Source organism: Callithrix jacchus, chromosome 20 (genome assembly GCF_049354715.1).
Source record: "Callithrix jacchus isolate 240 chromosome 20, calJac240_pri, whole genome shotgun sequence".
NCBI lineage: Eukaryota > Metazoa > Chordata > Mammalia > Primates > Cebidae > Callithrix > Callithrix jacchus.
The window spans coordinates 38,792,276-38,805,068 of record NC_133521.1 but is presented as its reverse complement, the minus strand read 5'-3'; the positions used below and the strand labels follow the sequence as shown (position 1 = coordinate 38,805,068).

The 12,793-nt window shown below is 46.6% G+C and overlaps 1 protein-coding gene across 1 annotated transcript in view; it reads right to left on the bottom strand.

Annotated features, from left to right (window-relative positions):
- Positions 1-6,099, bottom strand: part of BCO1 (beta-carotene oxygenase 1) — a 52,943-nt gene extending 46,844 nt beyond the window's left edge. Inside the window, exon 1 of the mRNA XM_017966973.4 lies at positions 5,813-6,099. Within this exon, the coding sequence (XP_017822462.1) occupies positions 5,813-5,876 (64 nt within the window). The 5' untranslated portion in view covers positions 5,877-6,099. The remainder of the gene's footprint in view (positions 1-5,812) is intronic.
- Between the last annotated feature and the right edge of the window lie 6,694 nt (positions 6,100-12,793).

Sequence of the window (12,793 nt, the reverse complement as noted above, 5' to 3'; positions counted from 1 at the left end):
GTGAAACTCCATTTCTACTGAAAATAGAAAAACTTAGCCAGGCATGGTAATGCAAACCTGTAACCCCAGATACTCAGGAGGCTGAGGCAGGAGAACTGCTTGAACCTGGGAGATGGAGGTTACAGTGAGCTGAGATCTCGCCATTCCACTCCAGCCTGGGCAACAAGAGTGAAACTCCATCTCAAACAAAACAAAACAAAACATAACAACATAAAAACATATCTCGTGTGGCTGCATATGCCTGTAGTACCAGCTGCTTGGGAGATTGAGGTAGGAGGATCACTGAGTCTGGGAGCTCGAGTCTGCAGTGATTACACCACTCCACTCCAGCATGAGCAACATATCAAGACTTTGTCTCAAAAAAATTAAAAAAAATTAAAAGACAGGGGCAATGCTATAGTCACAGCAAAGGAACTGTGTGAAACAGAGCCCCACCCCAGGGTGGGCTGAGAGCAGGAGGGTGTGGACGGCTTCCTGGAGGAGGCAACCTGGCTAAGTCTTGAGGGAGAGTAGGTGTTTGCCTCACAAAGGCAGAAGCAAAAAAGATTCTAGAGCTGCACTGTCCAATATGGTAGCAATCAGCACTTGAAATGTGGCTGGTCTGAAATGACATGCACTGTAAGAATGAAATATACAGCAGATTTCGAAGATTTAGTATGAACAAAAGTGAACCATGTCATTAGCAATTTTTAAAATACTGATTTCATGTTGAACTGATAATATATTGGATTTCTCATGTTAAGTAAAATATACCATTGAAATTAATTTCACCTGTTTCCTTTTACTTTTTTGAGTGTTTCTACTAGAAAATTTCAAAGTGCACATGTGGCATGGGTTCTGTTTCTAGGGGACAGCCCTGCTCTAGAGACAGGGTGCTGTAGCAAATGCTGTTGGTGCCCTCACCCAAGTCCCCACAGCATTTCTCTCTCCCTGCAGGCTGCTTTGTGTAAATGCCTGTAACTCGCTGCCTGAGGGCTTGGTTGTGACTGCTGGGTAGTGGGCAGGCTTTGCCTACATGCAGGAAGAACTGGAAGCACCTCAGAAAGGTCATGCCCCTGGAAGCCACGCTCATCCCAGTGAGGGATGTGGAGCTGGGGGACAAATCCTGCCGTTGCCTTGCCCTCAATTAGGATCACAAGAGGCATTTTTTACACCAGACCCAGGGGAGTCAGCTCCAATGGCCTCATCAACCAATGGCTTAACAATGCACTCTTTATTGGTTTCCTTCTTTTTCCCTGAGTTCCTTGTGATGTTTCTTGGGATCACGTGCCAAATAAACCACTTACCCTTGAATTCTTGCCTCTGAAGGAACCCAGACCCAGAAGATCAAGAACAGGAGGCTGGGCATGGTGAGGCATATCTGTAATACCAGCACTTCGGGAGGCGAGGTGGGCAGATTATTTGTGGTCAGGAGTTCGAGACCAGCCTGGCCAACATGATGAAACCCCGCCTCTACCAAAAATGCAAAAATTAGCCAGGTGTGATGACAGGTGCCTGTAATCCCAGCTGCTCTGGAGGCTGAAGCAGGAGAAATGTTTGAACCTGGGAGGTGGAGGTTGCAGAGAGCTCAGATCATGCCACTGCACTCCAGCCTCAACGACAGAGCAAGACTCTGTCTCAAAAAAAATAAACAAAAAATGACCAAGACCAGGAAATTGGCAAGCTGTTTAGTAAGACTGGACCATCATTTTCAAGCAAGAAAATTGTGATCAATGAAGCTGCAGAAATAACAGGGGCCAGAGCATGAAGGTCAACAGGACCACACTAAGGTTCTGATCTAACCCTCAGAAGAATGGGGCACCTTTGATGGTTATAATAGGAAAACACAGGACCAGATTTTTTTCTGCAGCTAAAAAAAATTGAGGTAGAACTCATAATTTTAAAGCACATAATTCAGTAGTTTCTACTGTATTCACAATGTTGTGCAACCTTCACCTAATTCCAGAACATTCCATTACTCCAAAAAGACAGCCCCCGCATGCTTTAGCCATCACTCCCTCTTCCCCCCTTACCCTCACAGTAGGCTGTGGCAGGCACTCATCTACTTTCTGTCCCTATGGATATGCCTGTTCTGGATTCCACATAAATCAGTGGCCCCAGTCTTTCCGGCATCAGGAACTGGTTTTGTGGAAGATAATTTTTCCATGCATGGTGGGGCTGGGGGGTGGATTGTCATAAGGAGCAGACAATCTAGACCTCTCACACGCACAGTCCACAACAGGGTTCATGCTCACAGTATGGTTTGCATCCCTCTGAGGGTCTAATGCCACCGCTCTGAGAGGAGCAGAGCTCAGGCAGTAATGCTGCGTGGCCTGGTTCCAAACAGGCCACTGACCGGTACTGGCCATGGCTCGAGGGTCGGGGACCCCTGATATAGATGGAATAGGATCTTAGATCTTCGAAGGTTGTCTCTGCCCGTGGTGTGGAGTGTGGACTGGGAAAGCCCCTGAGAGAGGCAGGAAGACCAGAGAGAGGACTCAGGGATTCCAGAGGGCTGGAGAGAAATGGATGAACAAAGATAAATGGAAGACACAGAACTGATGGGCCTCTATTTGACTAAATATAAGGGAATGTGGAGTGGAGCACTGAGAAATGAAAATGACAGCCGAGGCCAGGTGCGGTGGTTCATGCCTGTAATCCCAGCATTATGGGAGGCTGAGGTGGGTGGATCACTTGAGTCCAGGAGTTCAAGACCAGTTCATGGCCAACATGGTGAAACCCCATCTCTACTAAAAATGCAAATATTAGCCAGGTGTGGTGGCGGGCGCCTGTAATCCCAGCTACTTGGGAAGCTGAGGCAGGAGAATTGCTTGAACCTGGGAGCTGGAGGTTGGAGTGAGCCGAGACTACGTCATAGCATTCCAGCCTGGGCAACAGAGCGAGACTCCATCTCAAAAAAAAAAGACAGCAAGTCTCTTGCCTTGGGCACCTACATGGATCATGGCACCAGGCACAGGCACCCAGGGCACAGGAGAGGGAGCAGGCTTGAGACAGAGCAGGGAGAGAGGCATCTGAGAATGTAATTAAAGCCCCAGACAGGACAAGAAAATTTATACACATCCATATACCAGACGCTGCGTTCTAGGCGGATTAAATCACTTAATCACTGCAGCAGCCCTATGTGGGAGGCACCAGGCTAACTTCGTCTAACAGAAAAGAACACTGAGGCAGGAGATGCTTACATAAGTCGCCAAAGAGGTCTCAGAACACACATGGATTGGCACAGCCAGTTACAAAGCCAGAACCTTTCATGTCCTCCCTGCGTGGACGTGCCAACCCAGGCACAGTTTTAGCTAGCTGTCTGCCCATGGGTGTGACCAACTGATCAGGCTCAACCCAGGCCTGGATGGAGGGTCAGGAGGCTGTTCTCTGCAGGCTGTCCTGGCAGTCACTGCCCCTCTGCCTCAGTTTCCCACCTGTCAATAGGGAGGCTTGATGTAGAGGAATGGTTCTCACCCTTGGAGTCACCGAGGGCTTGTGAACATACAGCTTGTGAGCTCCACCCCGAGTGTCTCATCCCGTGGGTCTGGGTGGGTGTCAAGGGTGTTTATTTCTACGCAGTGCCCAAGTGGTGCTTATCATGCTGCAGGTCCAGGATGCCCCTTTGAGAACTGCTGCTGTACCTTATCTTTGGGGGTCATTCAGCCTCTCATGCTCTAAAATTTCTAACATTTCCAAGGATTCCATGCAATCATTAAACATGAGGAGTTAATGGTACAAAATGTTCATAACACTCCAGGGCACAAGAAGGTAGAGGTCTCCTTTTTTTTTGTTTTGTTTTTGAGACAGAGTCTCAAAAGGCTGGAACGCAGTGGCATGAACTTGGCTTACTGCAACCTCCCCCTCCTGGGTTCAAGTCTCATGCCCAGTCTCCTGAGGAGCTGGTTTACAGATGTGCACCATCACATCTGGCTAATTTTTATATTTTTATTGAAAATAAAATTTCAAATAAAACACATTGAAAATAATGGCGAAAGCTGCAATTATTTTTGCACCTATCAACTAGTAGAAACGGGATTTCACCATACCTTCTTGGCCAAGCTGGAATGCCTGTTGGGGTGTGTGTGTGTGTGTGTGTGTGTGTGTTTCTTAAGACAGGGTCTCACTCTGTCACCCAGACCAGAATGCAGTGGCAAGACCTCAGCTCACTGCAACCTCTGCCTCCCGGGTTCAAGCAATTCTTCTACCTCAGCTTCCTGAGTAGCCAGGACTACAAGCCCGGCTAATTTGTAAATTTTTAGTAGAGATGGAGTTTTGCCATACTGTCCAGGCTGGTCCCAAACTCCTGGCTTCCAGTGATCCACCTGCCTTGGCCTCCCAAAGTGTTGGGATTACAGGCATGAGCCACCGTGCCTGGCCCTGTGATGTCCTTTTTTAAAAATAAAAATATATGCATGAACAGCCAGATTGAGAAAAGAATAAATAAATAAGAATCTAATCATATACATTTGCTTTTTGAAAAAAATATTTATAAATACAGTAAATTTCTCAATTGATCTACCTATGTTTTCAAAATTTAAAGGAAATAGACCCAAATATTAATAGTGTTCAAAAGATTGGAAATCGAGCTGATTTTCCATGTTCTCATTTGCACTCCTAATTTATATATAATTTAATATACATCCAGCTGTATATGTATATATAGATTGATAGCTATAGATTGTGCCTTACCTTTGCAACCAGGAAAAAGTATACATAAAAGCTATTTATTTTCTTTCAAAAACTCTCAAGGCAATCGCTCAGTTGCAAAGCTTCAATCTGATGTCCTTACAAAAACCACTCACAATTGTCCTCTCCTCATGAAAAATTCCAGTCCATCTATCAGAAAACGAAAATGGCTGCGGGCCTGAGCTGACTCAACCGTTCTTAAAACTGAGCGGGCACCACCCTGGGCACCAGGGAGTCCAGAAGCAGGAACTGCCTTTTAGAGTCCAAACAAAATGGTCCTAGGAAAGTGGGAACCCAAAAGAGGAAGGAAAAGCAAGAGATAGAAACAACGAAGCAAGACACAGGCCCTCTAAAGGAAGAAGGTCCAACTCCTACAGGCGCTGCAGGTGCTCACACCTGTGAGTTCCTAAAATCACATCGGACTGCAATCCCCTGCAAGCCTGTGTGGCGGATGTGGGTGCGTGGGAGCTCATGCACAGCCCCCTGAGCATTTTGAGACTAATTTAGAATGCACGCATTTGCACAAACACGTGATGCAGCTGACACTGGCAGCCGTTTGCAGATTAATCCCATTGTATGTGTACCCACCGTGGCATTCCGACACTTTTTTCCTGGGAATAGTGAGACTGACTCTCCTCCTTCTGGAAACTGAGTTATAATGTGTAAAACACAGCTAGATTTTCACAGAAAATGTATCTGGATTATGAGTCATTTTCTCTCTCTACACTATTTTCCGGATTTCCAAAAGTAATGTACAACTAGTACTACGTATATAATCGGGGAAAAAAGTGTCCATCTTAACATAGAGAAAAGGCTGTGTGCAGTGGCTCACCCCTGTAATCATAGCACTTTTGGAGGCCAAGGAGGCAGATCTCTTGAGACTAGGAGTTCAAGACTAGCCTGGCCAACATGCTGAAACCCCGTCTCTACTAAAAATACACAAATTAGCCAGGTGTGGTGGTGGGTGCCTGTAATCTCAGTTAGTTGGGAGGCTGAGATAGGAGGATCGTTTGAACCTGGGAGGTGGAGGTTGCAGTGAGCCGAGATCGCGCCACTGCACACCAGCCTGGGCAACAGAGTGAGACTCCATCTCAAAAAAATAATAAACAGAAGAAAGAGCCCCGTGTTTATAGAGAATGCTCACCTGTCACTTTGGCCCTCACAGGCTCCAGCTGTTCTTTCCTGTTCCTGCCATATATTACTTCCATTGCTCAGGGTGCAGATGGAGACTGATTTTAACAACGAACAGATGCTTCTCTGTGTTGAAAGCAGCTGCTGCTCCCTCCTCCTGCGTTTCCTTGCTGTTCTCCTGCTCCTTCCCTCCTTCACATGTCTTTCTCTCCTGATGCTGATTGTGTCTTGCCTTTGCTTTTTCCTTTTTGACTGGCGATGGCTTCTTCCTCTCCAAGAGCCTGGGATCTCTTTACATTCACAGGGGAAGCTGCACAGGCATTATTTATAAGATGTTTAGTTAAAGGTTAATTCCCAAGCCATGTGTCTTAGCTAATCTTTAATCCTCTTATTGTACCCTTGGCTTTCCCTCTCCAGTTTCACTTTTGGCTTAACCAAAAAAAGACTGCTTCGGGCTGGGTTCTCAAGAAGCAGAGAAAATTCAGTGCCTCTTGCCATGTAATTCAAGAGCCGGAGATGTCTATGATCAGAAGAAGAAGACAGGCAGTCAGGGCCATCAGAGATGCTGGGAATAGGAGAGCCTTGAGCTGAGATCAGCAATCACGTGCATGTCTGCTGTGAAGCAGGGAACCGCTTCTCAGAGACGAGAAAGGCTTTATGTTTTGTTTTGTTTTGAGTAAAGGCTCCAATGCTCCCCTCTAATAATCATACATAAAGAGCAACTTAATTCATTATTTTCTTTGTGGAAGAAGGAGACACAAAATGGTTCACGTACCCATTTTTAAAAAATAATGATGGGAACCAAAGGCTTTTCTCAGGAACTAAACAGTAAAACAGACTGGCCAGGAGCAGAGGCTCAGGCCTGTAATCCCAGCACTTTGGGAGGCCATGGTGAGCAGATCACTTGAGGTTAGGAGTTCAAGACCAGCCTGGCCAGCACGGCGAAACGCCTTCTCTACTAAAAATACAAAAATTGGCTAGGCATGGTGGTGGGTGCCTCTAATCCCAGCTACTCGGGATGCTGAGGCAGGAGAATCACTTGAACCCAGGAGGTGGACATTGCAGTGAGCTGAGATGGCATCACTGCACTCCAGCCTAGGCAACAGAGTGAGACTCTCAAAAATAAATAAATAAAAAGAATAGTAAAAAAGAAACTTCATTTCAACTTCCTAGCCTATCAAGAAGGCAAAACAATGCCTGTATTTGATCTGAGCTTCTGTTATTCCTGTATCTCGCTGTGTGGCCATTGCCTGAAATTCATATTCAACTTGCTATATGCACTGATTGAAGTTAATGAACTCATCGTAACGTATTTCGCTTAAAGAAAGAACCAGTCATTTGATCTGTGGGTAGAGTAAGAAAAGGCCGTGGCATTGCCTTTATGCAACCCAGCAGAGAATGATGATGGTCCAGTCTGGGCTGAGACCATGTGCCAGCATTTTGGGGCATTCCTTTCTGACAGCTGTGTGGTCAACCGTGCTTTTGGCACATATTGGAATCACCTGGTTCCGAGTCCTAACCACACCAGTTCTGGGCCTCACTCCAGAGTCACTAATTCAGAATCTCTGAAGGCAGATCTCCGCCATCAGTTTTTTGTTTTTGTTATTTTTATTTATTTATTTATTTTTTTGAGACGGAGTTTCGCTCTTGTTACCCAGGCTGGAGTGCACTGGCGTGATCTCGGCTCACCGAAACCTCCGCCTCCTGGGTTCAGGCAATTCTCCTGCCTCAGCCTCCTGAGTAGCTAGGATTACAGGCACACGCCATCACGCCCAGCTAATTTTTTTGTATTTTTAGTAGAGACGGGGTTTCACCATGTTGACCAGTATGGTCTCGATCTCTTGACCTTGTGATCCACCCGCCTCGGCCTCCCAAAGTGCTGGGATTACAGGCTTGAGCCACCATGACTGGCCGTTTTTGTTATTTTTTAAATGTTGGCCAGGTGTAGTGACTCACACCTATAATCCTAGCACTTTCGGAGGCCAAGGTGGGAGGATCACTTGAGCCCAGGAATTCAAGGCCAGCCTAAGCAACATATTGAGGCTCCATCTCTACCAAAAAAATAAAATAAAATTAGCTGGGCATAGTGGTGCAAGCCTGTAGTCCTAGCTACTTGGGAGGGTGAGGTGGGAGGATCACTTGAGTCTGGGAGGCTGAGGCTGCAGTGAGCTGTGATAGCATCACTGCACTCCAGCCTGGGCAATGGAGAGAGCCCTTGTCTCAAAAATAAAAAAATAAAAAAATGTGCCTGGTTGTGTGCAGCCGGAGCTGAGAAGACCTGACGCAGAGGAGGATGCTACATGTCTGAGTTGAAACTAGATTCAAAGTGCAGCTCCTTGGCCTGGTGCGGTGGCTCACGCCTGTAATCCCAGCACTTTGGGCTGATGCGGGCAGATCACCTGAGGTCGGGAGATTGAGACCATCCTGGCCAACGTGGTGAAACCCCATCTCTACTAAAAATACAAAAAAACTAGCTGGGCGTGGTGGTTCATGCCGAACTGAGATCATGCCACTGCACTCCAGCCTGGGTGACAGAATGAGACTCCATCTTAAAATAAAATGCAGCTCATCCCCTTTTTTTTTTCTTTTGAAACGGAGTCTCGCTCTGCTGACCAGGCTGGAGTGCAATGGCGTAATCTCAGCTCACTGCAACCTCTGCCTCCTGGGTTCAAGCTATCTTCCTGCCTCAGCCTCCCGAGTAGCTGGAATTACAGGTGCCTGCCACCACGCTGGGCCAATTTTTGTATTTGTAGTAGAGATGGGGTTTCACCATATTGGTCAGGCTGGTCTCAAACTTGTGACCTCCAGTGCTCCTCCCACCTCGGCCTTCTAAGCTGAGATGACAGGTGTGAGCCACCACACACAGCCAGCTCAGTGTTCTTCTGTGTGCCTGGACCATGTTGCCCACTTTGAGCCTCCTTTTCTTCAACTATAAATGAGACGTAATGATATTAGGACCTAAAGGCAATCGTAAAGGGTCTCACAAAAAACCCTTACCTCGGTTCCTCCCATTCTTTTAGAGGGCATTTCCCTCTGACCCACCTTTCCAGTAAGACCTCCAGTAACTTGCCAGTTTATCCCACTGTCTGGTCTAAACATGTGTATCCATGTCAGAGTTCTTCACTCCTAGAGTGTGAAAGCTGTGTTCTTGTGAGGATTACATGGAAATGTCTGCCGTACACTAAGGGCTCAGGGAAAAAAATGACACCACCATGGCGGAAGAAAGAGGTGGGGGCTTACAGGTCAGAAGACCTGGGTTTGGACCTCAGCTCTGAGATTCAGCGGCTCTGCGGCTGTTGTCAGGTGACCTCTCTGAACTTCATTTCACTTGACAAAACAGGGATAGTAATATCTATGTCACAGGGCTTGTTGGAAGGTTTATAATAAAATCATATGATGAAAACATGCTGGGTGCAGTGGCTCATGCCTGTAATTCCAGCACTTTGGGAGGCCAAGGCAGGCAGATCACTTGAGGTCAGGAGTTCAAGACCAGCCTGACCAATATGGTGAAATCCCTGTCTCTATTAAAAATACAAAAATTAGCCTGGTATGGTGGTGCGTACCTGTAATCCCAGCTACTCGGGAGGCTGAGGCAGGAGAATTGCTTGAACCCAGCAGGTAGAGGTTGCAGTGAGTCGAGATCCCACCACTGCACTCCAACCTGGGCAACAGAGCAAGATTCTGTCTCAAAAAAAAAAAAAAAACCAAAAAAACTGTGTAAGTCAAAACATGACTCTGCTCTTGCTTCTCGTCAATCTTTGCATATTCAGAAAAGCAACTGAGCAGTTTACCTGCACCTGCTGGCCCTGGCCTTATACAGTGAGATGTGTGATCTTACCACCGTTCTTGAGATCAGAGAGCACAGGGAGGATAACTCGCTTGCCCTAGGTCTCACAGTAACACGGGGGTCAAATTAGGAAGCACGGCCAAGCAGCCCGACTTCAATGTACTTACCCTGATGGTTCTATACAGCTCCAATGCACGATAGATGTTTGCTGGATTTTTACTAAATGAAATAATGGGTGGATGTGCTCGTGGGTGGATGGGCCCTGAGAGGACCAGTCCTGGGTCCCGGGTTGGTGTCATTGCATTCTTATATAACAGCAAGGACAAGCTCTTTCATCCAGGTCCCAGCTGCACCCAAAGGACAGTTAGGTAGTGAGGTAAAGGTTTTTTAAAATACGAATGGGCACAGTGGCTCATGCCTGTCGTCTCAGCACTTTGGGAGGCTGAGGCTGGTGGATCACTTGAGGTCAGAAGTCAGACCAGCCTGGCGAGAGCTTGCCTCAAAAAAATAAAGAAAAGAAAAAAGAAAATTAGCGGGTCTTAGTGGTGGTAGCACACACCTGTAGTCCCAGCTACACAGGAGGCTCAAGTGGCAGGATCACCTGAGCCTGAGGAGTCTGAGGCTACAGTGAACCATGATTGTTCCACTGTACTCCAGCCTGGACAACAGAGACCCTATCTCAAAAACAAATAAACAAAAACCTAATGGTGGTAATAAATTAAGCATAAGAATAGATATATGTATAAGTCTGCTAGGGCTGCCATAACAAACACCACAGACTACCTACAACAATAGAAATTGTTTTTTCTCACAGTTCTAAGGGCTAGAAGTCTTAGATCAAGGTATTAGGTGTTGGCTGGGCACAGTGGCTCACACCTGTAATCCTAGCACTTTGGGAGGCCTAAATGAGCAGATTGCCTGAGGTCAGGAGTTCAGGACCAGCCTGGTCGACATGGTGAAACCCTGTCTTTACTAAAAATACAAAATTAGCTGGGCAAGTTGGCACATGCCAGTAATCTCAGCTACTAGGGAGGCTGAGGCAGGAGAACTGCTTGAAGCAGGGAGGCAGAGGCTGCAGTGAGCTAAGATCCCATCACTCCAGCCTGGTGTGTTCGAGACTGCAGTGAGCTGTGATTGCACCACTGCACTCCAGCCTGGACAACAGAGTAAGACTCCGTCTCAAAAGAACAAAAACAAACAATAAACAAAAAAACAAGGTATCAGGTTGTTTGGAAGATCAAGGTAGCAGGTTTGATTTCTTCTTTTCATTTTTTCTTTTGAGATGGAGTTTCGCTCTTGTCTCCCAGTCTGGAGTGCAATGGTGTGATCTTGGATCACTGCAACCTCCACCTCCTGGGTTCAAGCGATTCTTCTGCCTCAGCCTCCCGAGTAGCTGGGATTACAGGCATGCACTACCACGCCTGGCTAATTTTGTATTTTTAGTAGAGATGGGGTTTCTCCATGTTGGTCAGGGTGGTCTCGAACTCCTGACCTCAGGTGATCCACCCACCTGGGCTTCCCAAAGTGTTGGGATTACAGGCATGAACCACTGTGCCTGGCCCTTATTTCTTCCTGCTGTGTCTTCACACAATCTTTCTCTGTGTGCCCACATCCTTGGTGTCTCTTGGTGTGTCTAAATTTCCTCTTTTTTTATTTTTAAATTTTATTTATTTATTTAAGAGACAGGGTCTCACTCTGTTGCCCAGGCTGGAGTGCAGTGGTGCAATCATAGCTGACTGCTGTCTCAAATGCCTAGCTTAAGCGATCTTCCTGCCTCAGCCTCCTGAGTAGCTAAGATTACAGGCAAAAGCCGCTGTGCCCAGTCAAATTTCCTCTTCTTACAAGACACCAGTTATACTGGATCAGGAGCCAAACTAATGGCTTCATTTTATTTTAATGACCTTTTTTAACAACCCTATCTCCAAACAGAGTCACACTCTGCTGTATGGGGGCTTAAGGCTTCAATGTATGAATTTTACAGAACAGGCTGGGCGTGGTGGCTCATGCCTGTAATCTCGGCACTTTGGGAGGCTGAAGGGGGTCGATCGCCTGAGGTCAGGAGTTCGAGACCAGTCTGACCAATATGGTGAAACCCCATCTCTAAAAAAAATAAAAATAAATTAAAAATAAAATAAAATAAAATAAAAAGGATTTTACAGAACACAATTCAGCCCATAACAATATCAAGTCACAATGAGCTAAAGGAAGACACTTTGGCTGCAGGTAACAGAACATCTGCTGAAACTCCAAAGATGTGCATTTATCACAGACATTAAGCCATCAGGAGGTGGTATACTGGGTGACTCGGAAGCTGGTTTGGTGAGGGCTTCCCCACTTCCAGACTCAGAAGTTTGGGTCCTCATCCTTGGCTTGCTCAGTTCTGGTTATGAATGATTGGCATTGCCTAGAAATTATATCCTCACGTAGAGAAGTGCAAAAGCAGGAAGATAAGACAGGGACAGAGGAGTTTTCCTTGTACCCCTTTCATTGTAATTATTTTTTTGTTTTTTTTTTGAGACAGAATCTCATTCTGTTGCCATGCTGGAGTGCAATGGTGCTGTTCACTGCAACCCCTGCCTCCCAGGTTCAGGTGACTCTCCTGCCTCCACCTCCTGAGTGGCTGGGATAAGGCATGCACCACCACGCCTGGCTAATTTTTTTTTTTTTTTTTTTGTATTTTTACTAGAGATGGGGTTTCATCATGCTGGCCAGGATGGTCTTGATCTCTTGACCTCGTGATCCACACATCTCAACCTCCCAAAGTGCTGGGATTACAGGTGTGGGTCACTGCGCCTGACCTTGTACACCTTTCATTTTATGCTGGAGGGAAATCTTTCCCGGCATCCTCTGAAGAGATTTTCTCTTATGCCTCATTGGCTGAATCAAACTGTGTCACATGACCACCCCATCCCAATCCCCAGCAAAGAGGAACAGGAAAGCTTTAATTTCCTCAGACCAACCTGGAGTCTCCCCTGGGGTAGCATCATTGCCACCTGGATCTTGTCAGAGTTCCATTAGCAAGGAAAAAGGAAGGAATGGCCTGGGGTAGGCAACTGACACTGTCCAGTGCAGGCAATGAATTCAACACTTTTCACTGTCACCCAGGCTGGAGTGCAATGGTGCAGTCTCAGCTCACTGCAGCCTCAACCTCTTAGGCTCAGGTGATCCTCCCACCTCAGCCTCCTGAGTAGCTGGGACCATAGGCCT